The 24,913-nt window shown below is 30.0% G+C and overlaps 1 protein-coding gene across 2 annotated transcripts; it reads left to right on the forward strand.

The window, feature by feature from the left end:
• Positions 1–8,346: 8,346 nt before the first annotated feature.
• LOC107441877 (transient receptor potential cation channel subfamily A member 1) lies at positions 8,347–20,503 on the forward strand. 2 transcript variants are annotated; one of them, XM_016055270.4, is made up of 4 exons: positions 8,347–8,503; positions 15,986–16,922; positions 17,569–17,867; positions 19,933–20,503. In XM_016055270.4, exons 2-4 carry the CDS (start codon positions 16,002–16,004, stop codon positions 20,117–20,119), a joined length of 1,407 nt encoding a protein of 468 aa, XP_015910756.2. In that variant the 5' UTR covers positions 8,347–8,503; positions 15,986–16,001; the 3' UTR covers positions 20,120–20,503. The 2 variants fall into 2 exon arrangements, with proteins under 2 accessions (XP_015910756.2, XP_015910757.2); XM_016055271.5 differs by having other exon boundaries at positions 8,358–8,498.
• Positions 20,504–24,913: the final 4,410 nt, after the last annotated feature.

Here is a 24,913-nt window from a genome sequence, read left to right on the forward strand (position 1 = left end):
TTCAAATGGATGGCCAAATCTCTTGATACAAAGAAGAAAAAAAAATTTTAAAAGTTACACACGAAAAAAGTTTTAAGTTTTTCATCCTTTGTAAGCTAAGTTTCTTAATTCTATTTCATCGCAAATCTAGCCTTGGACGCAGCCTTTCCGAATATCTCTAAGATAATAAAATACGAATATAATTTACATAATAAGAAACTATCCGTTGTAAAAAGTCAGTAGTAAATTTGAAAGGAAAGGAATTATATATTTGAACAAAAAAATACGTATTCAATCATTCGAATTGGACATTATTCAGTTAAAAAAATTTCAGATGAACTGCAATTTTGAAATTTCAAATAGAAGGATGAATCTCTTGATGTATATATAAAAAAAAGAGACTGTATTAATTACACACGAAAAAAGTTTACATTTTAAAATTCCCCTCCCCTTGCTTGCTATGTTTGATTGCACAGTAATAATTTGTAAAAGGTCAAAAGTAAATTTCAATTACGCTTTATCATAGCAACGTTTACCTTAACAACTTATGTGTTGATGTAATTTTTTTGCTATGTTTACAAAAACAACACTTTTTGTTCTTTTGTTAGTGAAGAAGTAAACTTCATTGACTGTAATAGTTAATTTTATTGTTTTGCAACTTAAACTATTTCACAGATAGGGAAGTGAAATATAAAAAGAAAAGGCTGAAAGTTTTGTTTCGAATCCTTAAGATCGTCTGCCAAACCTTGCGCCGCAAAAAAAGAAAGAAAAGAAGAAGAAAAAACCGACGCAAGTTTTGTATACGAAACAGCTGGCAGAAGTTCCTTCAAATAACTTATGTCCAACATGAGTTGTAAATATTTTGAAAATAGCATATTTGTTTTTATCAATTTAATGTTCTCCTAACTAAAAAGTGTACTTACAGTACTATTAATTGAAAACGCAAATTCTCGAATCAATTAAAAATAGCAACCGAATACAAATTGTTCTGCAGAGTGTTTAAGTTATGCATTTCGTCAAAGTAATACTGAAATATAGACGCGAAGTAAGTGGTTATATTAATCAAAATTAAATTTAAACACGCTTTAGATTAATTATTTTTTAATTGATTAATTTATTAAAATAAAAAGCCTTAAAATAAACCAATATATGATGTTAAAAAAAACTAAATTTTTCATCCTTTCGAAATAAAAAATTCGAGAGAGGGCTATAGTGAGTTCAGTTATCATTTCATTTAGTATAATTACCAGAATTGACTTACAACTAATTTTCCGTCGTAAATTTGTTCAATTTATTCAGTATATTAGTTTTTGTTTTATTTACTTATTTTAAAATTTGAGATGCACCACGTATATAACAACTCCGAATAGTCTGCACCACATTTGGAATCGATTTGATGCCTTAATAGAGTACTGAATTAATTTATTAAGGCTAGGGGGCTACGCCTTTTGCTCTCTCCGCTCGCTTACCCCAGTAGCTGATTTTCATTCAACATTGTTTAGTTCTTCTTAAATGTTAAATGTTTTCAAAAATTGCACTATAAATGTTAAGATTAATATCTGGCAAGATGTAATTTCTCTTTTTCTCTCTTTTGCTACTTTTGAGTGACATCTACTCGAGCGCAAACTTTCTAAAGCTCCGTGAGGGGTAAATAAATTTTCTATAACAATGGATAATCATTATTTAAAGCGAAAAGTCCTGAAAAAAATCCCGAAAAAGCACCTAAATTTACAATAACTATCAAACAAATAGGAATTTCGCAAAAAACTCTTGTTTAAATTATAATACAAAATGGCCTTATCAGTAACTCAAATTTTCAACAGTAGTTCTATTTCAGCAGGAATTAATAATCGAATCGTAATTTTTTTTATTCCATCGAATTCTTAGTACATTTTTCTACACGACATACCTTCGTAATTTCAAATTTCTAAATCTTATAGATTTAGAGCAGCAAAGCAAAATGTAACATATAAAACAAAAGAAAATGCGAAAAAAAATTGCAAAAAAGCACTTAAAATTGCAATAACCTTGGAGCAAATTGGAATTGCCAAAAAATAAAAAACTCTGTGTTAAGTTCATAAACAAATGTAGCTTTTTCAGCGTGCCAAATTTTAACTCAATAGTTGTATTCCCGCGGCCTGTAGATCGGCCCGTATGGTATTTTCTCCCCGACAAATTTAACAGTTAATGATTCGTAAACTAAATTTTTTTATTTAAACGTATTCGAATTTTTATACTCTCTCACCTTATTAATTTCAAGTTTCTAAAATCTGTACTCTTTGCTCAGTTGAACACCCAAAACAGCGCTGACGGCCCTTACGATTTTTTAATATGGAGAGACATTGCCTCACAAAACTGTTAAGTCAGCATATTTTTGTAAACAAAAAAACTCAGAATCGTTTTTTAAATTTGAAAAAATAAATAAATAAATAATAATATTAAACTTTCTCTACTACTAAAAAAACTTTATGTTTAGATCAATACATGAACCACAAAGTAATTATAATATTAAAAACAATAAATGCACGTTCCACAAAATAAATGAACTAGAGGTGTAATAATTTGTGTAACTTTTTGTGTAATAATTGAAGAGAAACTTTTTCTATTAGAGTAAAAAAAAAGTGTATAGCAAAGAATTGAACTGACGTACTCTAGTCAAAAGTTAAAGCACTTCTAGTACCATAAATAGTGAAAAATGAAATAAAAAAAGTGCATGCATCAAGCTCTCAAATAATTATTTAAGAAAGGAAGAAACAAAAACGCTCTAGCGAGGGGAAAGAAAAAGGTTACATCAGTTGATGAAACTAGGAGGTGTTTCAAACAATCGTCTGTCAACTTCTCCTTGTCTCTTTCAGCAATCAAATCAGTTTTGGTGGTGTTTTCAGTCCCACCTTTCTCAGTAGTGATTCGTTAGAATAAATATACATAGTGATTGTAAAATAACTTTGCCAGTACATGACTGCCTTGCCAGGATACAATTCTAAGGAACGGATTAAAATTTTATAATTTTGTGTAAAAGCATAATATTAACAGAATTATAAACGAACTAGGAGGATCCGCCCACTGCTCGCTAACGCTCGCCAACCCCCGAGAATTGCTACGCAATCCTATGTGGTTCACGCCGTGAACCATGGCTCGCTGCGCTCGCTCGCCAATGAACACAATGTTCTAGCACAAAGACTTAATATATTGTCATCAAAGACATAGTATTGTACTTATGTAGAAGAATTCTACAAGTGTTCTTATTGGCTTTTAAAAAAGTATATTAGCTATTTAGATTGTACATGGTGAAAAAATCAAAACATTAGCTAAATAAGAAACATATTAGCAAAATAAATTATCAAATATTGCTTCACTAATATTCTGCATTTTATAGCGTGAAAATTCAATGCATAAATAAACGCGAAATATAAAAAAATTCAATGCATTCAATACAAACACTTAAACGTTTTTTAGACGTTTAGGTAGCTCCCAGTAGAAAAATATCAATTCAACAGCGGCCTTTTAAAGCATTCTCACTTCAATTCCTAATTGAGTTTAAATTAAATATTGTCATGTTTTTAGTGCATGAATCTGAATTGAACAACCTGACAATGCTCACTCTGGTTATTGTTATCTGGTTGCTCACTACGTGCTCTTGCGCGCCGAATCCAATCAATTAAAAATGAAAACTGTTGCCAGCGCGAGAAAAGAAATATCATCGGTTTTATTGATACATACATACATACGTACGTATTACCGTTTTATATAATAGATAGATATCTAACTCTCACGGTTACAGTGACAAAATCCGTCAAAGCTTCAAATTACCACGCTTACTTTTTATTTTAATTAAAACGCGATTCTAACAGTAAAAAAACTTTCCAATCGTACAATTACCATCAAATCTAATTATTTTGTTTTAAATTTGAGAATTAATCCACGCGATTCATGGTTTTCTGTATCTCAATCAAGTTTCAAGGTTTTAAATGCAAGACTCTCACGCAGTTAAGCAAAATATAAGACGATGTTAAACATTCTAAAACAGTGGCAAAACTTAGTTCTTTTCACATAATTAGAGAGAGAGAGCGAGAGATGATTAAACAATATTTCCTTGAGGAGGTACGTAAACAAGGTTACTTGTGACGTGGGAGAATTACTCATATTGTCTCTATCAAAACAGGCATTTCTTAGTAATTTAGGGGATGCCCATTAATCATTGCTATTTTCTGCTTTCTTATTTTATCTTCTCAGCAACGAATGATGAAGTAGCGGCCTTAAGGTAGAGTTAACATAGCATTATGATATTCCTAGTAAATAATAAATAATTCATTTACCTGGTTACCAATAATGAGTAGTAATGAGTTATTCTATAGATCAGGGATGGCGAACCAATGGCACGCGTGCCATTTATGGCACCCGACACAATATTTCGGGCACGCCACCGATCACATTTGTTATTACACAAATGGTATTACACTATAAAGCATATGTAATAATTAAATTAAAATGCACAAAAACACACAAAATAATAAACAATTATTAATAAAAAATTAACAATTAATGCTAAAAAAAACAATTAATAACCATAAAAAATAAGCTAACAATAAATAACTAGCAGAAAAATTAACAATCCTGCTTAAACTAACATCTTACGATCTAATATAAGTTATTTGTCATCTAATCTGCAACAACAGAAGTCACAATGATGTTACTTTAAGTTTAATTACGCGTATAACTGAGACAGTGAAAAAATTTTCCCAATGTAAATAAAGAGTTTTGAGTTGATAGTATTTAGTATTAATATTTTCCCAATAATTACGAAGTCAAAATTATTTGACGGCACGTCTATGACCTCATCAAACAATTTTTTAGAAAAAATGGCACGTTGGTGTATAAAGGTTCGCCACCCCTGCTATAGATTCTCTAGCTCAGCGGTTCCCAAATGGTGTTCCGCGGAACCCTAGCGTTCCGTAAAAGGGTAAAAGATATTCTGTCAGAAAGGGCTTGTTTTTTCCTCCCAATAATGCTTCTTGAAATCTGTATTTATAATGGGATACCGGCAAGGGCGCCGGCAGCGGGGTGCAATTGCACCCCCTGGCTTTTTTCTTAAACAATTAAAGAGATACAGAAAAACAATTTTGTTATAAAATTTTTTTATTAAAAATATTTTTATTCAAAAACAAATAATTAAGTAATTATTAATACATAACAATTAAAAAATTGTTTAATCATACAAGAATTGTAATCGTCTTGTTTGCTGTCCAAATCTGTTTATAACTTTTTCAATGAATTCTGAGTCATCTTTGATTATTTTCTTATGCACACTGAGCATACACAAACTTGGCCGATATCTAAGCTATATTTTTAAATTTTATTCAATAAAATATAAATAATATTATATTTTCTATTAGTTATTTAGTTTAACAAAGGTGTATAACACAAAATGACTTCTCACAACTGTAAAACTTCATCAACACAATAAATATCAATGTTAAGCATGCACAAACACGTTAGTATACGAAACTACTGTTCGTAGTTATTTCTGTTTCAAAGTCAGTAGCTATGCCAGTGCCATCAATTAAGTTTCTCGTGGCAAAATTTGCAAGTACAAGAAATTCATACTTTTTTTTCAATATCTTGTTAACAATGAAGAAATGTATCTTGAAAAAAATTAACAGATGAAAGTAAATGCAATAACAAAACAAAATGTGATAACAGAATATTTTTTTTTGGGGGGGGGGGGGTAGTTTGTTAGAGGGTTGCACCCCCTTTTATATTATTCTGCCGGCGCCCTTGGATACCGGCAAGTGATGTAGTGAGGGTATCTCGATTTTGATTGGTTGTTGAAACGTGACATTTGCTTACGTTAGCAACTGTTCTTTCTATTCTGTTTCGAGTAAGCCGTGCCCGACGACGTGCGATACGGTTCTGTATTTAATTAACTTATCGTTAATTAACATTCTAACTTATGTAGAGAAACGTAGCTCAACCTTAATATGCTATTTTGCTGATAAAGATTAGCTGGCGCTGACGTCATAGGTCACATGTGTAGGTATGGGAGGTGTTCTTCTTCTTGAAGTGCAAGTACCCAATTAGACCGATCTATTAATATATTATTTTTTTAATATTTTGGTTTTCTTTATGAAATTAAAGTAAAATAACAATGATTTTTAAATTACAATTTTTTTAATAACAATATTTTGAATTAATTAAGTTCTGTATTTTTATGTTGTTGTTGTTAATTTACGTCGCACTAGAGCTGCACAATGGGCTATTGGCGACGGTCTGGGAAACATCCCGGAGGATGATCCGAAGACATGCCATCATAATTTTGATCCTCTGCGGAGGGGATGGCACCCCCGCTTCGGTAGCCCGACGACCTGCGCGAAGTCGAGCACTTTACGGTAGCACAGTTTAACGAGGACCAATACCGCACACCCTCGGTCCCTACGCAGACTGATCCAAGTGGTCACCCACCCGCACATTGACCGTAGCCAGTGATGCTTGACTTCGGTGATCTGCTGGGAACCGTGTCTTAACGATCAGTCCACTGCGGGACCTGTATTTTTATGAAAAACTGCATTAGTATTTCCCATCGCACTTTCAAAATAAAATAACTAAATTCGTTAATAAAGAAATATGTTTCCCTAGTAACCATTTTTAACGTTTATAACAGTTCTTTTAGCTTTCATTTCAACGAAAGCCATAATTCTGGTCATTTATTTCATTTTCAGTTTATGTATTTGCACTAAATTAGATGCAGCTCCAGGAGTGCGAATTCAACTGTCGGACATAAAACCTAATTTAAGATAAATAATGAACAAAACTATGAAAAAATTTCATTTCCCTTATTAAATATTTTCGAAATAAAGTATTATTTTATGAGTAATACCCTCCCAATTGTTTTTATATACTCTATTTTACATTGTTTTTGTATACTTTATTTTACATCGTTTTTGTATACTTTATTTTACATAGTTTTTGTATACTTTATTATTTACAAAGTTGGGGTTCAGCAGAAAGGAGGTTTATCAGAGGTTCCATAGTCGAAAAAATTTGGGAACCGCTGATCTAGCTAATGTGTGGATTAATTAAAATGATCAATTAAAATGCCAAAAAAATAAAATGCTTCTTTTTTGAAATTACCTAGTATAATACAAAGAATCAAATGGTTTAAAATATTGATAAAAATAAGGAAATTAACATGTCATTTATTTACTTATTTTTCTTGTTTCTGAAGAATCGAGTCAATACAATCAGTAAGTAAACATATTTAATGTGGAGAAACAAGCTTTTGAACTTTAACGATACGGAGACCATTACTATGCACATTACCTATGTAAATTGCGGAAAATTCTTTTTTCTGCATTTTAACGGATCACCCTTGTTAATTTGCTGATTAGCTTGAAAATTGATCGATAATGTGCATATTAACGGCTTTCGAGCTTTGGTGGCACCATATATATAAATAAAACACGCTAGTGGTTTATTTTATGTAATTTTTTATTTATTTTATTAAGTCTGTGAAAAAAACAAGCATTTTTGTCTATTAGTCTGCAAACGATTTTATTCACAGACTTCTTGAAAAATTAACCATACAAATTAGTCAATATTTGGGTTTTGTAATTTAAGATCAATATTTTTGTACTTTAAGTAATCTTAAGTTTCAACTATCTTTTTTCTTATAATATAAAAAAAATCTTTTTTTTTTCTGAATAAAAAAGGGAATAACATTTTCCTCCGTGAAAGGGCAGACAGGGTGGGCCATCCTTCTAAAAAATGCTTAGGTACAACACCTGCATTATCTCTGCCCTACTCAGAATTTTTTGGAGAGATAATTTTAAAATATACTGCCTTTTGTGTAGTCGTACTATATCTTCAGCCGGTTTAAAACTTAGCACTATCTATGACTTACTCTTCTAAGAATTTGTTAAGAAGGAAAGTTTTAATTATAATGCCTTATCTTTACCATCTACCATCTACCATGTCACTGTTAGAGATGTTTTTCTTTTCTTCAAGAGATCATACGATTTCGTCTAATTTTTTCTGAACACTAGAGGTTAATCAATCAAGAAAATCTTTTCTTTGAAGAGTCCTTAGAGGGGGACTGACCTTATGTTCGACGATCGCATTCGATTTCTCAAGAAGCACCTTTTTACACGAGCGTCAAACTCCTCCGGGATCTTTGAAGATTCTTGCGTCACAGACCTCGAGTATGTTGCCAAAAAATAAAGCAAAGGAACAAATGAAAACTCTACACACTGCGTCACGTGTGTTTAAAATCAGCTGCAAAAACGCAACCAGCATCACGTGCTATTGTTTACAGCCAAGCAACCTTTCGGCGGAATCGCATACAAAGATTCAAAACGTTTACTGCGTCATATCAGACCAGACAAAGTGGCCAGTGGTGCGAGCAGATTTTGTATTATCCTGTACCATTGTTTCAAAGCGAACACTTTTTTAAGTTAATTTTCCGATAATTTGACTTAAAAGTTGAGGATTTACTGCAATAAGAAAGAATTTTGAAGATTTCTTTGGTAAGGTAAGTTATAGCTGTTGCCAATACGGAAATGAAAAATTAATAACTAAATGTGCTTTATTTTTGAAACTTAGTAACAGCAATAACTAAATTTCAAAAGATTCTCTCGGACTAATAATAGTTTTATGAAAGGGTTAACTCATTTATCTTTTATAATTCTATTGCAAATATAATAAAATGAATTCAGAATCATAATTTTCATAAATGCAAAAACTAATCTTCGATTTTGTTAAGTCCGAAATTAATAGCGCTGTATACTTAATTTTAAATGATAATAAACTGATTTTTCAAAAGTTAATTTAATGTTTTCATTTATTCTTTCATTTTTTTTCCTCGAAAACGATATTTGAAGGGCCACAAAAAAATAAACGTAATTCAAAACATTTTTGCTTCCAAGTATAAGAAAGTTAATTGTTGTTTAAACATATTCTTTTGGATAAATTTCTGTTATTTTTTCTTTTTAAGATACAATTTTCACTTAATATTATATATTCAGATAAAGTGGCCTAGACATAATTGTCGGAACTACCATATTTCTCTATACTTCTAAGGGCATCTATAATAATGAAATGAAGAGTTTTATGTGCCTCTCTTTAAACTCCAAACCCATTTGCTCTAACGTCCAGGTATTTGAACAGCGGCTGCAATAGAATAGAACTGATTTTATATAGCCCTCGATCCTAACGTTTCTTTGAAATTTTCAATTAGATCGTTCGGAAGAACCACTTGAAAAATGGAATTTTCTAATTGGTTTAAGTGTTTTTTGTTAAGTGTTAAGGGTTTAAGTGTTAGCCATCGTTTTAAATTAAAGTGCAGACGATTCTATATTTTTTTTTCGAATATTTTTTTAAAATAACATCTATGATGTTTGCTAGCTTATTGTTTTATTTAATCAAAAAAAAAAAAAAGGAGTTTACTGCACGTTCCTTAATATTTAATTATTTTTTATTTGCTGGGTTAAATAAATTCAATGATCAACGTGAACGTGGTACTATACGGATTACGCCACGAAATTAGTATTCCTGAAGTTGGAACCACGCGTTAATTTGTTTATAGTGATTTTTTTTAAAACAAGTTTCTATAAACCTAAATAATGTAAAATTAACGGTAATTAAAATTTTAAAAAAATTAGTTATATATTGAAAGGAAAATTATGGAAAAAATTGTGCTAATTCGTTTAGAAGAAACATAAAAAAATCGCCATAAGGTAAACTACAAAAAACGTGTTTTGTTTAATATAATAACGTAAAGACACTGGGAAGAGCAACATATATTAATAAGTAAATAAATACTTGAAATTATTTTAGCTTTATTAATTGTGTCTGAATTTTTTTATGTTGTTCAAAGCTGATTTATTGATATTTTTTTCTTCTTATTTTCCGTTCAAAGGACGGGTATTCAGCTAGTATTCTTAAAATTATAATATCACAATCTAACTTCCAAACAAATAAACACCAAAACATATTTTCTCTTAGGGGTCGTATTTCACCTAAGTATATATCTTATTGCATGTATTTTTTGACATATACTGAAGTATGCACATAAATATATGTATTGACATACTCACATTTTGGTAAAAAAAAAAAAAAAAATGCATTTTTAAAATGTTATTTTTGGAAACTTGTAAACAAATTGTGAGTTAGGTTAACATATGAATGTAATAGTAAATCAGAATCGGAAGAATGTAATAATTCATCAGAATCAGAGAAAAGAATTAATTACTTAATTCTTAGCTTGACAAATAACTTGGAACAATTAGTTATTAATTATCAATTAGTCTGAGTACCAAAGAGAGATGAGAATAAGATTCATTTACCATTTTTATACAGGGTGTTTATAAAGTCCTGGACCCATTTTGATGTTTAACAACACATAAAACAATAAAAATAGATTTAAATTAATGATATAAATGGTTAGATAGACTCAAAAAGTTTCATGACCCTTGTCAATGAACTTCCACGCGTGGATGGAGGATCTTTTTGGTAAATTCTTCTGAAATTTCTCTGTGCTTGCACTATCGATTTCGTTTCTATGAACCACCATGAATTCTGTGCTTTCTCTTGTGGTGTATGCATTCTCCTTAATATCCGCTCGAAGAAAACATCACATAGAAAAGTAATACATAGAACAAACACTTCAAAAGTAAACATAACATTGCAATAGTTGCCAAAAACAAAAGAGAGAAAAATGCAATTAATAAGCAGACGATATTTAGAAAAATACAGATATTTAGACAGGAAAATGAAATTATCTTAAATTAACCACGCGCGCAGACGATATTTACAAAAGTAAAGATATACAAACCTGAAAGGGAAAATATATGAGTTATTCCATCAATAAATGCCATAAATTTGTTTATATCTTCATTATTTTATGAGTTATTAAACATCAAAATGGGTCCGGGAATTTATAAACACCCTGCACTTTAACAATTGATAAGTAATTTTTTAAATACGTAGTTGTATAAAATGCACTTTATGTAAATAAGTAGATCATGATCAAAATGTTAATATCTATATATATATCCTCATTCACAAATTTTAAATCTAAACAAAATGTGGCGGTCTATGTGTATATGCCAGCATTGTCTTGGAATCCAGATTTGAATGACTCACTGCAGGTGTTGTGCCAAAATTTCTTCAGCGAGTGTCTACCGATTTCCAGACAAATCGACGCAAAGAGAATGGAATTTTCATTCAAATTTAAAAAAATGAGTACCGTTAATTTAAATCTTACATTTATAATTGAAGCTGAAGTTTACCAGTGGAAATCAGGTTATGAGAACTATATTACTACTAGCAATTAATATATATATATATATATATATATATATATATATATATATATATATATACATATATATATATATATATATATATATATATATATATATATATATATATATATATATATATATATATATATATATATATATATATATATATATATATATATATATATATGATTTGTTGGTGAGAAATAACTTAAAATAATCAAAAATATTACTTATTCAAAAAACAGTTGTTTTAATAACGAAATAAAACTAACTCACAAAGAATGAATTTAACTGAGAAAATTTGTTTTAGAACAATATATTCACAAAAGACTAAATAAAATGAACTTAAATTAAAACAAAACAAATAAACAAAGAGTTGTTTAAAACAATTAAAATTAATGTTGGGTAAATGTTTAGTAGGGAAAAAATTGTTGAAATGAAAATTAAAATTTTCAAAGTAATTTCAATGAAAATATGAATACCATAATGAAGTAATTCATAACATATCATTGAATTCTACATTTTTGGGTATGAAAAACAGATATGGTAACGCTGTAGTATGATTTATGTAGTCATTTCTGCCCTTAGAATGTTTACTCTTCCTTTAAGAATGAATATTAGTAAAAAATTTTTATTGCAACACAATGTGTGTGTGTTAAATCTCAATGCTACTTAGTTGAGAATTAATTTTTGTTTAATTACTTCCTTTAATGAGTTTGATTTGATTTTTTAAGAATTGTTGATAAAAGTGAAATCATTAGGAACTACATTATAGACGTCACACATGATATCGAAAAATTAAAAAAAAAAATAACAAATCATAGCGGAGGACATTTTGAAAGGACAAAATAAAATCATTAATTTTATTTTTTTATCAATATAAATCTAAAGTCAATCCCTTTAATTTCTTCTAGTTAGAATAATTAAGAACCAGCATTTACATCATTATTAAATTCAGAATTTGAAGAGCAGTTTTAATTGATTTAAATGTAACTTTAAATTGATATATTTTTATATCATAGATTTTTCTATAAAGGATTCAAATTTAATAATTCAATAATTTTCATTTATGGCATTTATTTTCGATAAGCAACCACTCGATAAGCATTTTAATAACACTAATTTATCCATTTGATTCTGAAATCTTGTGAATGTTATACTTAAAATCCACTTATATCTTAATGAATTCTGTTAATTCGATCACAAATGTGCTATTAATTTTTTCATAAAGATGTTTTTCTCATTATTTCAAATTGTGAGTCCGGCGAGTTATGAAACATGAGAGTTTTCAAGGCTGAAATGCCAAATGAAAAAATTATTTGCCAAATGTATAATTCAGATTTTTAGTAAAAACTTTTTTGAGTGCCTGATTTGGTTAACTTTTCAAAAATTATTTACAATATAAATATTTGAACAGTTACCTATCTTCGAATATTGCTAATCCATATTTCAAGAATTTCAAATATTATGTTTGAATAATAAAGAATATATTCAAATACACAAATCTTTTCTACGTTTGAAATTTTATTCTTGTATTAGCAACCAAATTAATTTTTATAAAATAATCAAAATAAAAAAATTTGAATGGTATTTTGTGGAATAATCGTTTCAATTAAATTCAAACATCTGATATTTTTTCCTTACTAAAAAAATATCTTTTGTGCAAAAAAATCTCTTCTACGTCTCATTTGTAAAAATAATCTTACGTTTAACAAATCTGTTACGAAAATTCGCTTTTTTTAAGTCTTCTAACTAATTTTTAATACATTTTTCGAATGTGTCTGGTTTTAAATCATTATTTTACGATAATTCCCCGTAATGTAAGTATTGTGTATGTGTTTAAAATATCTTATTTTTACATGTTAAAATTATTAGAACAGAAATAATTCATTTAAAATAGATTATTATTATTATCACTATTAGTGTTTAAAATGTCTTAAAAGATGTGTAAAAAAGAGAAAAAGGTTGTATTAATAGCTTAATACATATTTATGATCTAAAATTAATTTAACAAATGGAATGCCAAGCAAACTTTGCCACGTGTATCAAAAATTGATTTTGTTTATTACGCATTCGAATAGCATTTGTTTTGTAAATAAATTTAAGAACTAAAATTAACTTAAAAAAAGAAAAATAACGATTAAATACAAATTCTAATGATGTAGACAGCGGCCTCCAAATAGTGTTCCGCGGAACCCGAAGGCTCCATGCAAAAGTTAAAGGGGTTTCCAGAGTTAGCACTTTTTATAACCACTGCTGAGTTTTTTAAAACCTTAGAATATATTTAGATCCAACGTATAATTCATACTTTATTTAATCTTACTGTTGCTTTTAAGAAATAATTTCAAAAAGAAAATATAATGGTTCTAACAATATATAGAACAAATTATGAAAAGAATAAGTATTTATTAAATATTGCTTTAGTATTTTCCATTACGCTTTTCAAATTAAAATAAAATAATTAATATCTTTAACGAAGAGATATGTTTCCTTAATAACCATTTTCAACGTTTATAGGGCTTCGTTTAAGTATTCAATTCGATAAACCATAATTTATCTTATATTATTCATTTTCAGCAAAAACACCAAAAACAAATTCATAATCAGGCTAGATATAACACGACTGCAAATTCAACAATCGGACATAAAACATAATTTATGATTATTAATAATAAAACAATTAGAAATCTTCATACCTCGAAATTAAATATTTAAAAACAGACTTTTATAGGTTTTATACGTTCACAATTACCATAATAAAATCGGGGTTTCGCCGAAAGAAGGTAGATTATTTAGGAAACCGTAGCCGAAAAAAATTGCGAACCGCTGATATAGTGGTTAGAATGTCGTGTGTGATGCTAATTATATAGTGTTACGCGACGATGGTTTAACTAAAAATTTAGTTACAGCAAAGAAACACTTTTAACTTGCTTTAGAAAATAAGAAATGTAAATAACAACAGATTCTATATAAAATCACTGTCAAAACAATCTATAGCCAAACATATTTTGATGTTTTTGTTTACACATTCAATTACATAAAAAATAACATAAGCCTGTTTTTTGGATTAGTTTTGTTAACACCTGGTTACTATTTATAAATAAGAAAATATGTATGTGTTATCCAACTAAAGATTACACGTGGAAAGCACAATATACCAACAACGTCTACATTCGCCAGGAAGCGAAAAGAAAAAAAAAATGCTCAGGGAGGACTTAGCCAGGACTTGCGTAATTTCTCATCCCTTTTCATGAAAATTAATGGATTGAGGCCAAACTTTTTTCACGGAAATTTAGCGGCCACGACCAAAGTTCTAAATATATATCATTTTCAATTGCCACACCTGAATATATTGGTGCTAGACGAGATGCGTATCAAGATTTTTTTTTCTTCCCCCTTCTCCTTAGTCAAGCCAAAGGGGTTCAAGTACTGTTGAAATAAGGGGTTAGATTAAAACAGTAAAGATCAACGATCTGAAGGAAAAATCCTTTGTTTTCTCATCTTACCTGGATTGTCTAGAACGTTTTTTCTTCTTCTTTTTCTGCTGAATAAAAAAGGAGGGCAGTTACAGTTTTCTTACCTGCGGAGTAATGTTCTTTCTTATAAAGGGTCTTTGACTCCTGATGCTTTATTTATTTTTTAAATTTTATTCTATTAATTTACAGAGTATTTCGAAATTGAAAATTTCGTTTGGTAGTTGTTTGCGCTAAATATCTCATGGGCTTCTGTTGTGTATAATTTGACTTTTTTTTCAGTCTTTAATTTAAAATTTTAGTAAATTAGAAAAGAATAAAACTTAATTAAATTTAGAAATGAAAAAAGAAATCGGATGTGATAATTGAAGATAAATCTAAGAGTTTAAAGAAATAACATTGAACACAAAAGTCTGCCACTTTTTAGCTCATAACTAAGTCCTCACAAAAAATAATGATTGTAATAATAACAATATTTAATAATAATAAATATATAAATAATGTTTTTACTTTACTCGAAAGTAGTGAAATTTTGTTTTAAGATTTGGAAAATGTTAAAAACATAAAAATTAGAGAATTCTTTTTGGTATCTTTAGAAAATCATTTTGAATTATTAAATTAAAAGAAAGAAAGAAACTACTCATCATAAATTTAAAGATTTACTGTAACATTAATCAAACCACCCCGGCTTTTTCTGTAAATTGCAACAGTTCTTTTTTCCCAAAAATTTAACTACATGTGTGACACTTCTTAACACTTTGCTGACTAGTAATTTTACAATCACCGGCTATTATTCTATATCGCCCTGCGTTTCAGAAATTGAAACAAATAATGCAGTTGCAATGACGAGTTAACTTGTCATTGGTCAATATTTGGGAATGAAAAGACGAGTTAACCCGTCACTGGCCGACAATGTGTTAAGATGACGCTATAGAGCAGAGTAAATCCTTCATGGCAAATTCTCTATCAAATACATAACTTTATTGTTTACTTCATATTTACCTAAGCTCACTTTTTGCTAAATTTTTAAGTACCAACGAAGGCGAAACAGAATATGCGATGAAAAGTTTCTCTCGTAGTATAGCGTCCTCTTATTGCAAACTGCAAATGGAGCATTAAGGGGTAAGGGCAAAGTAATATTTCATTGGCCATTCATCCGTATAATTTTACAAAACTTCTTTTTAGAAAAGATTTTCTTAATAAGAAAAAAAAATCTAAATAAGATTTTATTTCCAGGCCCTTCAGTGCAGCCATGCCTTCTATTGCCTGCCTTCAGACCTTGCAAAGGGAGTTGGCAGACAGCATCATCCGATGTGCTCCTTTGGATGACATCAGGATTCTTCTGGCTTGTGGAGCCAAAGTCAACGAACCAGTGTCCCAGGGTTTGCGTCCCATCCATTACGCAGCCTTCCAGCAATATTTCGAAGCACTCAATCTTTTACTCGTCAGGGGATGCGATCCCAATGCAATGGACGAAATCGGTTACACAGCTCTGCATTTGTGCTCAGAGCGTGGATACATTGACCTTGTCATCTTACTTCTGGAGCATAAAGCTAGAGTCAGCTTTACGGAGTTTGATGGCGATGAGAAAACTCTGGGCAATCCACCACGATCCACTATCGCTGATGAGCCGCTACGATTGGCAATTGTGAACAATCATTATGAGATAGCCGAACTTCTCCTACATCATGGGGCTAATCCCAACGCTAGATATTTCCTCGGAGCTGAAATCAACCTGATTAGCCCACTGAACACTAGGTTCTTGGAGTTGTTGCTGAAATATGGAGCGGATCCTAACTCAAAGGATCGAACAGGCATTACACCACTGATGAAAGCGTGCAGACATCCAAAAGGATTACAAGCTGCACAGATGCTTATAAAGTATGGTGCCAATGTCAATGAAATGACACCAGAAAGGCACGATCACCGAACTGTTCTGCACTACGCCGTTCTAAGTGGGAATATGGACATCGTAAAGCTTTTACTTAAACATGGGGCTACGGTGAAATTTTCTACTGATTATTTGAAACCAAGTCCTCTCGACTTTTCAATTTTAAAAGGCAATCCAGAAATGGTTAAACTGCTCATAGAATCAGGTTCAGACGTGAATTTGGGGTCTCCCATCATTGGTTGTCCACTACACATAGCACTATCTGAGAAAGTCGATAATAAAGTAAGTTATAATCACCATTAACCTTTTTAAAAAAAATTAGAGTGACCTGTAAAACTTCTATTACACGGCGTAATTAAGAGTCTAGAATATATGTCGGAAAATTCAAATTTTCATGCGAATTAATGAAATCTTTAACAACTTCCACAAATTTATACAACATAGTTAAGCATGGGTCGGGAAATTGAAGTTCCATGCAGTTTTCAAACTTTATACAGTTTAAAATTAAGACAGATACTGACATCACGCTAATGGTGAAACCATGGCTAGTGTTGCCATAAAGATGGATGAATTCTACTATGCTCCACCAGCAGCTTATTTTGATTGCCAATAGTAGAATTTTTTAGCTTATGTCTAAGTATGTTCAAATACATAGATTTGTAGATATATTCAGATTTTACAAAATGAAGAAAAATATATCAATGTTAAAAAACTTATATTATTTGAAATAGCCCTATATAGGTGTTAAATTTGAAAAAAAAAAAAAATGCTTACATTTTCCCCCAATAAAATAAGTTTTTAATAACATTCCTAATGAATGAAATATGAATTTATACTTTTTTTCCTTCAAGCAAATAATATATATTTTAGCAATATTTTTTACAAATGAAACTTGCTTTGATAATTAATTGTAGATAAATTTTTCTAGATAGACATAATCAAGATGCTATTGGAATGTGGAGCAGATCCAAATGCTGTGTCTGTATTCGATGATGGACCTTTAATAAAACCACCCATCGGAGAATACTTTAACTCATGTGATCACCCTACAGAAGATGTAGTTAGGTTACTCCTCTGTTATGGTGCAAAAATTGTACTGAAATCTCAAATACATCATCCATTAGGAATTCTGAAATCCGTCCATAGACTGCATCCGGAAACACACCCGGAAGTTCTAGAGGTTATTCTGGACGCTGCTGAAGCTTTCAGTACTTCCTCGATAAATAGGTAATTGCATTATATGCTAATTGTAAGAAACCATTTTATTAATTTTGAAAGATTTACTTTCGGCTGCACAATTGTAAATTTAGAAACAAAAAACGTAATTTGATAAGACAAGATTTAAAACATCCGTAAGCATAAATAATTCTTTGGATGTATCTGATAGTCAGCCTTACTAATTCAATACGTAATTATAATACTTAACTTGCACATAAACTTTTGTTTGGATGTGTCTGGCAGTCAACCTTACTAATACATAATGCATAGAGTCGTGGTAGCTCAGGGGATAGAGCATTCGCCTTCCAATGAAGTGAACCGGGTTCGAATCCCAGCGATGGCTGATCAATACGAATTTCGCACCCGGCTCGCGCGGACCAGAGTGATGACGTAAAATATCCTCAGTTGTAGACGGATAATGGGTTAGAGTCCCCTTGTCCAAGGACCGATCAAGGCAAATTCAGGCCCAAGGCCCACCAAATTTTCCGGGCCCCTTATAAGATATTTTGAAATTAAATTACTTAAGAGTAGTCCTAATAATGAAAAAGAATCTATTGAACTGCATGATTCAAGAGTGACATTCCGAGAAATTTTGAAAGCAGACAATTAAAGATTATTTTTCGAAGATAAATTTTACGTATCTATAAATTAAAGCAAAATATAAAACAACAAAACAATGTTATATGAAAATAAAAATAGTTTGGTGGCCACAAACAATTGAAATCAGTGATTTTTGCTACAAGTCACTGATTTTTATTTAATACTGTTTGTTCTAACAGTGTTTTTTACTTAATACTTAAACCAACACAATGCTAGCCCATTTTTCATTAAACTTTTTACTAATTTTCGAAGCCCCTCAGAAATTGTGGGCCCTAGGCCCCTGCCTATTGGGTCTAGGCGATAATCAGGTCCTGCCCTGGCCGTCAGGCTAACCGTGGGAGGTTTTTTCGCTCCATGTAACGCAAATGAGGGATAGTTCCACCATAAAGTCCTTCATGAAGAAAAATCCCTGCCAATACTTGATCCAGGAGTTCCTTCCCTTGTCTTCTAGATTGGTTCAAAATTACAAGGCTACGGAGTTTAACATCGGTAGTCGTAAACTCAAAAAATTAGGTTGGCTGTTTAACGAAGGTTATAAAATAAAATAAAATACATTATGCGTAACCTATGTTTAGATGTGTCTAGTGATCAGCGTCGCTAATACAATACTTAATAATATTGGATGTGTCTAGTAGTCAGCTTACTAATACAATACAAAATAATAATACTTAACTTACGTATAAAATCTTGTTTGGATGTGTCTGAAGTCAGCTTTACTAATATAGTACATAATAATAAAAGTTGACTTGACAATTTATGCATATTTGAGAGTATTAGTATAAATTTAAACTCTCATAAAGATAGTTTAATAAAGTCTCATAAAGATGAGAGAGAGAAAGAAACCTGGATTGATTCACAATAACTTATTCATTTTTCAACAGATATAACTTAAAATTATATACAGAGTGTTCTATAATGATCGCCCTTAATATTTAGAACCCTTTTCAGAAATTAAGTCTAGCGTATACACACTCGGGGACACAACTTAATGTTTAAACGATGCAAAGCAAAAAATGAAAATAAATCTTAATTTCAACAAGCAATCTAACTGGTTTTAATATTTTTCCTTTCGCCTTTCACTTACAAGTGCAACAGCCGACTCAATTCTGAGTTTACGACTAGCAATGTTCAACTCCGTAGCTTTGTAATTTTGAACTAAAGTCAGAAGACAAGAAAACTCTTGTGGATGAAGCATAAGCATTCGGAGAAACTAAACTTCGTGGAAGACTTTTTGATGGAACTACCCCGTATTTGTGTTACATGGAGAAGAAAACCTCCTACGGTTAGCCCGAAGGCAGGGAGAATTTAATCCATGATCCATTTACAATTGAGGGTATTTTACGCCAGCACTGTAGTCGGTGCGGCAGAATTCGAACCTAGATCACATTCCCTGAGCACCATTTAACTTATATGTTAAAAAAGTGTTTTCGTTGTAGTTCAAAGACTAAGCCACTGAAATTTTTTTCTTTTTTAGGTCGCTTTTACTCACAGATCAGCAGCGGCAGACTTTGCTGAGTCACTCCACCACACCTTTACCACTGAAGCATATTTTGAGGCTTTTCATCCGAAACATCTTCGGTGTTGGTCCAGTCGTTATCAAGAGGATACAGTATTTACCTCTCCCAAAATTCATAAAAATGTACCTTCTCTACGAGATATAGCATATGTGATCCCCATTTTTATACTTGTTATTCCCTTTTTATACTTCAAAAGCTCTTCATTGAGTGATTGGGTACAAAGTTGAAAGAGAAGCAGAAGACGATAGGCTTTGTGCAAGCTAAGATCACTGTGGTGAAGATAAAACGAAGTAGGAACGTGCTTGGCGATTTACGCTTTATCGTTCTTTTATTCATCAACTTTTGTTCAAGTGGAGCACAATCAAAAATTACATACTTATAGGGAAAAGGTTCCTAACATGACTCACTTTTTTTGAAATTAAGAATTAAAGCCTAACAGTTACTATATCTAATGTACATATAAATGGTGTAAATTACAATAAATAAGGTACTTTTGAGGTTGGCAAATGTAAAAAAAAAAAAAACAAACATCTGAGGGCGAAAATGAGGTTATGTTTTGCACCAAAACTAATCTCATCAACAAACCCCCTCATTTTCAACCTCATGTAGCTCAGCGATACTTTTATTTTAAATCGAGTGAAATTATTCACATCCGATACATACATATTCGTTTGAAGTGTAGAAAAAATAACTTGTATAAAAATAACCTCTCTAAGCTGGCTGCTCTAAGGTAGATTTCTATCAACCTAGTAACAACCTCAAGTATGAATAAAACAACTCTATACACCCTGATTTGTATGAAGATATTTTATTCACACTAACCTTTGGAGGTTGATTTTTTTAGGTTGGTTTTGAACTCAACTTCAATTAAATCTCAAATTAATCTAAATACTTCACAACAACCTCAAAAACACAGTATTTTATTGTAAACACATTACTTGCTTCAAAATAATACTTAAATGACGAACTTAATGAATGCTCAACAAAAGCAATTTTTTCAAGCACCACCTATACTCGCAATCGCCTTCACACGTAATTTAGATTAATTTTGGTTGAATGATCAGACATGTAGCGGAACCTGTACGTCCCTGTGAATTATTCGGCTACTATAGGGATGTCGCATACTAGGAACCCTTCTCTATGTGCAGTTTATAAAAATATAACGTTTTAAGTATGTTTTTAGAATCCTTGCCGAAAATGAAACAAAAAATAAACGCATTCAGTGTCGCAAATAAATATTTATGAGGAAAAAAAATTTATCGTAACCTAATTATGAACGTGGAAGACGATCTTTGAATCACAGTTGCTCGCCTGAGGAAATTGAAATGTCGTTATTAGAAATAGCTTCGAATTCAATACGGTACTCAAACTGGATTTTAATTTATCTAATTACATCTTTCTAGGCAGTTATTATTCAGCTTACAATAATTTGCAATGTTTCAATCTTACTTTAGATAAGGGTTCATTAAAATATATTTTAAAGGCGGTGATCACAAAGCACCTTGCATATTAATATAAAAAATTGCATTAATTGATTTTTAAGCTGCTGCACTTCTATTAGCATACATCCAATGCGGGAATATGTATAACTTAACTTACACTAATTAATAATAAGGTTAGAAGCACTAATATACCCAAAATTATAGATATATAAGTTAATCAACGGAAAAGTTTGATGGTAGTGATCTTAGCTTTTGTGGAGAGTTCAGCTGATTCTTTGTGCAATGAAGGGAATGGTATTATTACGCGAAATCATTCCCTGAATAATCAAAGTGGCTTATTATATATGTGTTGACATATCTAGTCTTGTGTGTTTTGGATGTGTTTTTTTTTTTTAGTTTTATATTCATATTTCTTATGATATTACGTATATTGAAACATATCAGTAACATTTAAGGAAACATTTTGTTTGCACCTTCTCTTTTGTATTGATTTTATTTTAAAATAAAATAAAATTTGCATTACGGTAATGCAGAATTTCGTGGTCTTATAAATAATCCATTTTTATTTGGTAAAAAGACAGCTGTAAATTAGATGAAAGAGTCGAAAATCTTTACTTTAAAACTATTCTTTGCCGGATTTTTAATTAATTATTCATCATTCAATATTGTTTTTAGATTGGTCACACTTTTTTTTTAAAACTGAGATTTCCATTTGGAAGAAAAAGAAAGAAAGAAAAAGACAGCTGTAAATTAGTATGATGAAAGAGTCGAAAATCACCACAGGAGAACTATTATTGGCCGGATTTTTGATAAATCATTCAGTAATGTTTTTTGATTAGTCACACTTTTTTTAACTGAGATTTCCATTCAAAAAAAGAAGGTTACTTTAATTAGTAAAATAATAGAACACAAATAAATAAATTACCTGAAAAAGATTATACAAAATAAAACTTTTGTCAAAAAATAAATAAATAAGAATTTAATTATCCTATATTGTATGAAATTTTTTTTATCCTAATTTATGATTTTATTTTTCAGCTCCATTTATGTTTTGCTTTAATTGGCAAATCAATAAATAATATCTAATAAAATAAAAGGGTTATTTGGAAATTAAAGCCTGATTATCGTGGGTAATCGAATAATCCGCAAATACTGTAACGCGCATTTGTGCAGTCCCAGCATGTCTTGTTTATGAAACGACACAATTTGCACTGCCCGCAATATCGTCAGTGATTTGGCAACAGAGAATTAGCGACGTGGCTTTTTTGTGGCTGCATGACAATGCCAAACTCCATTTTGCTATTTATACCCAAAACTTAAACTGATCTTTTAGATAAGAACAAATCGACCATCTACCATACAATTCAGACATCGTTCCCAGTGTTTTTCACTTCTTCCGTTACGCCGCAGACGAGGTGAAAGAAGTAGTTCAAGAGTGTTTATCTTCACTGGCGATAGACTTCTAGAGCAAAAGTTTATGCAATGTTATGACAGACGCTTAAACAAATGCGGACACTATGTAGAAAAATAGAGAAACAAATAAAAGAATTACATAAAAAAACTTTTTTCTTTCGAAAAAATAATTCTGTAATAGTTTATGTTTTATAAGAAATCGGACGTTACTTTCCGAATAACCCTTGCCATTCTTTCGTTAAACATGATTTTATAATAAATTGCTGAAAAAAAATTTACAGTTTACTCCTTTTTTTTCCATATCAATTTGATATGCATTTTTTCCCTTAAAAATAAAGAAAAAAATAATATTTCTGTTTTTAAATTTCAGCAATAAGAGAATTAAGAAATGTTCCTTAAATATGTGTTAATGATAATGAATATGTTGTTTTTTATGATTTATTTTATATTTGTATTTTGAATTGTAGAAAAATAAAGAAATGAAATTTTGAAAGATACTTATTTTTTTTATTTATTTAATTGTGTTTTAAACAAATGGAGTAAAGAGAAAGAAAAAAAAAAGATTCAACTTTGGTTGTATATAAATAACATCCATATACTTAGAAGTACAGACATAGGCCCCTGAAAATTATTTAAATTAATATAGAGCTATACTGGTTCAAAAAATTTAAAGGATTTTTATAAATGCGGTTTTGCATTTACATTACACTCTATAAAGTATGAGGGTTATAGTCATGCCTAAAAACAAATACTCACTTCTATTGCTATGTTAATGTTTTTCCTGACACTCCATTTGTATTTAAAAATAATCACTATATTTATTAAGGCCATGTCCAAAATTAAGACTGAAAATTTTGTAAGTAGAAACAGCTATTAACTGGAATCATTTTTAGATAACCAAAATAACATTAAAAATTATATTTTAAAATGTTGCAAATTATACTTTAATACATAGTTTCCTTTTTTTAAAGAACAAAAAATAATAAGTAATTAACTTTATATTAAATTTTTTTTATTAGAGAAGTAAAAAGATTTTAATTTTTACCGTTAATTATATTTTTCTTTTAAAAAATAACACTATTTTTTAAAGCTTTCAAAGCCTTTTTATTATACGAATACAATGTAAGTTATTTATGTAAATCATATGCTTATAGTTTATTTCCTACTTACAAACTTATTTCAGTCCAAGCTCAACTTTTACTTGAATAAATTAAAATCTAAAAATAAATTTAATAGTTATAATTAATTCAAATAAAAAACATTTTTAAAACATTAATTTATTTCAGCTTTCTACAATTTTTATACAAGTCATTCTTAAAACAACAATAAAAACAATAAATTTTAGCAAACACTGGAGTATAATAAGAATATTTTAGAAAAAGTTCAGAGCATCTGATGAAAGCTTAAAACCTTTACATAATATGCACAGGCTTCATGTGGAATGCAAATCGAACATTGTAATGAAAATATCCAATATGACTATGATTATAACTTTTCCAAGTGAAATTAAATGGTACATTAAATCAAACAAGTACAAATACTGGTTATATAAGCCTATTTTTTTCTTAAAATGAAACAATAATGCACAAAAATTGTTTCAAATACTACAATAAACAATTTGTACATCAAATTAGTAAAGCAGTTAACAACTGTAATTAGGTTGGTTTAATTTTCTTTGTAAATGGTAGCTAAAAAGCAATAATATCAATGAAACATATGTTATTTGTTATCAACATTTTCAAGTAATCTCATTGATAAAAGCATAATTGCTTGATCTGGAAATTAATTAACCTGTTAACTGGGTATGGCAAAATATTTTGTCATGCACCAACTATTGTTATAAAGGGAATTGCAAAATTTTTTATCATAAAAATTATAGGTGTGATGATATGACTATGAAGAAAAAGGTCACCACTGTGAAACGAGTTGAACTAAAGTTTATTCCTTGGATAACAGGTTAAACTATATGTTCTCTAAAAAAATATTAAATTTAAATATCTAAACATTTTTAAAAAAATAAATGACAAAATATTTAAAATGTCTGAAGAATGATTTAATTTAAATGTCAAAAGATTTAAATTCA

The sequence above is a fragment of the Parasteatoda tepidariorum genome, chromosome 7 (assembly GCF_982258835.1).
Source record: "Parasteatoda tepidariorum strain Cologne lab strain chromosome 7, Ptep-v5.0, whole genome shotgun sequence".
In the NCBI taxonomy this organism is placed as follows: Eukaryota; Metazoa; Arthropoda; class Arachnida; order Araneae; family Theridiidae; genus Parasteatoda; species Parasteatoda tepidariorum.

What these genes read in the sequence shown, in the direction of transcription:
- LOC107441877 (XM_016055270.4), top strand. Translation starts at nt 16,002, where the DNA reads ATGCCTTCTATTGCCTGCCTTCAGACCTTGCAAAGGGAGTTGGCAGAC. An exon ending in CTGAGAAAGTCGATAATAAA is followed by an intron (nt 16,923 to 17,568) that starts GTAAGTTATAAT and finishes AAATTTTTCTAG; the next exon opens with ATAGACATAATCAAGATGCT. An exon ending in AGTACTTCCTCGATAAATAG is followed by an intron (nt 17,868 to 19,932) that starts GTAATTGCATTA and finishes TTTCTTTTTTAG; the next exon opens with GTCGCTTTTACTCACAGATC.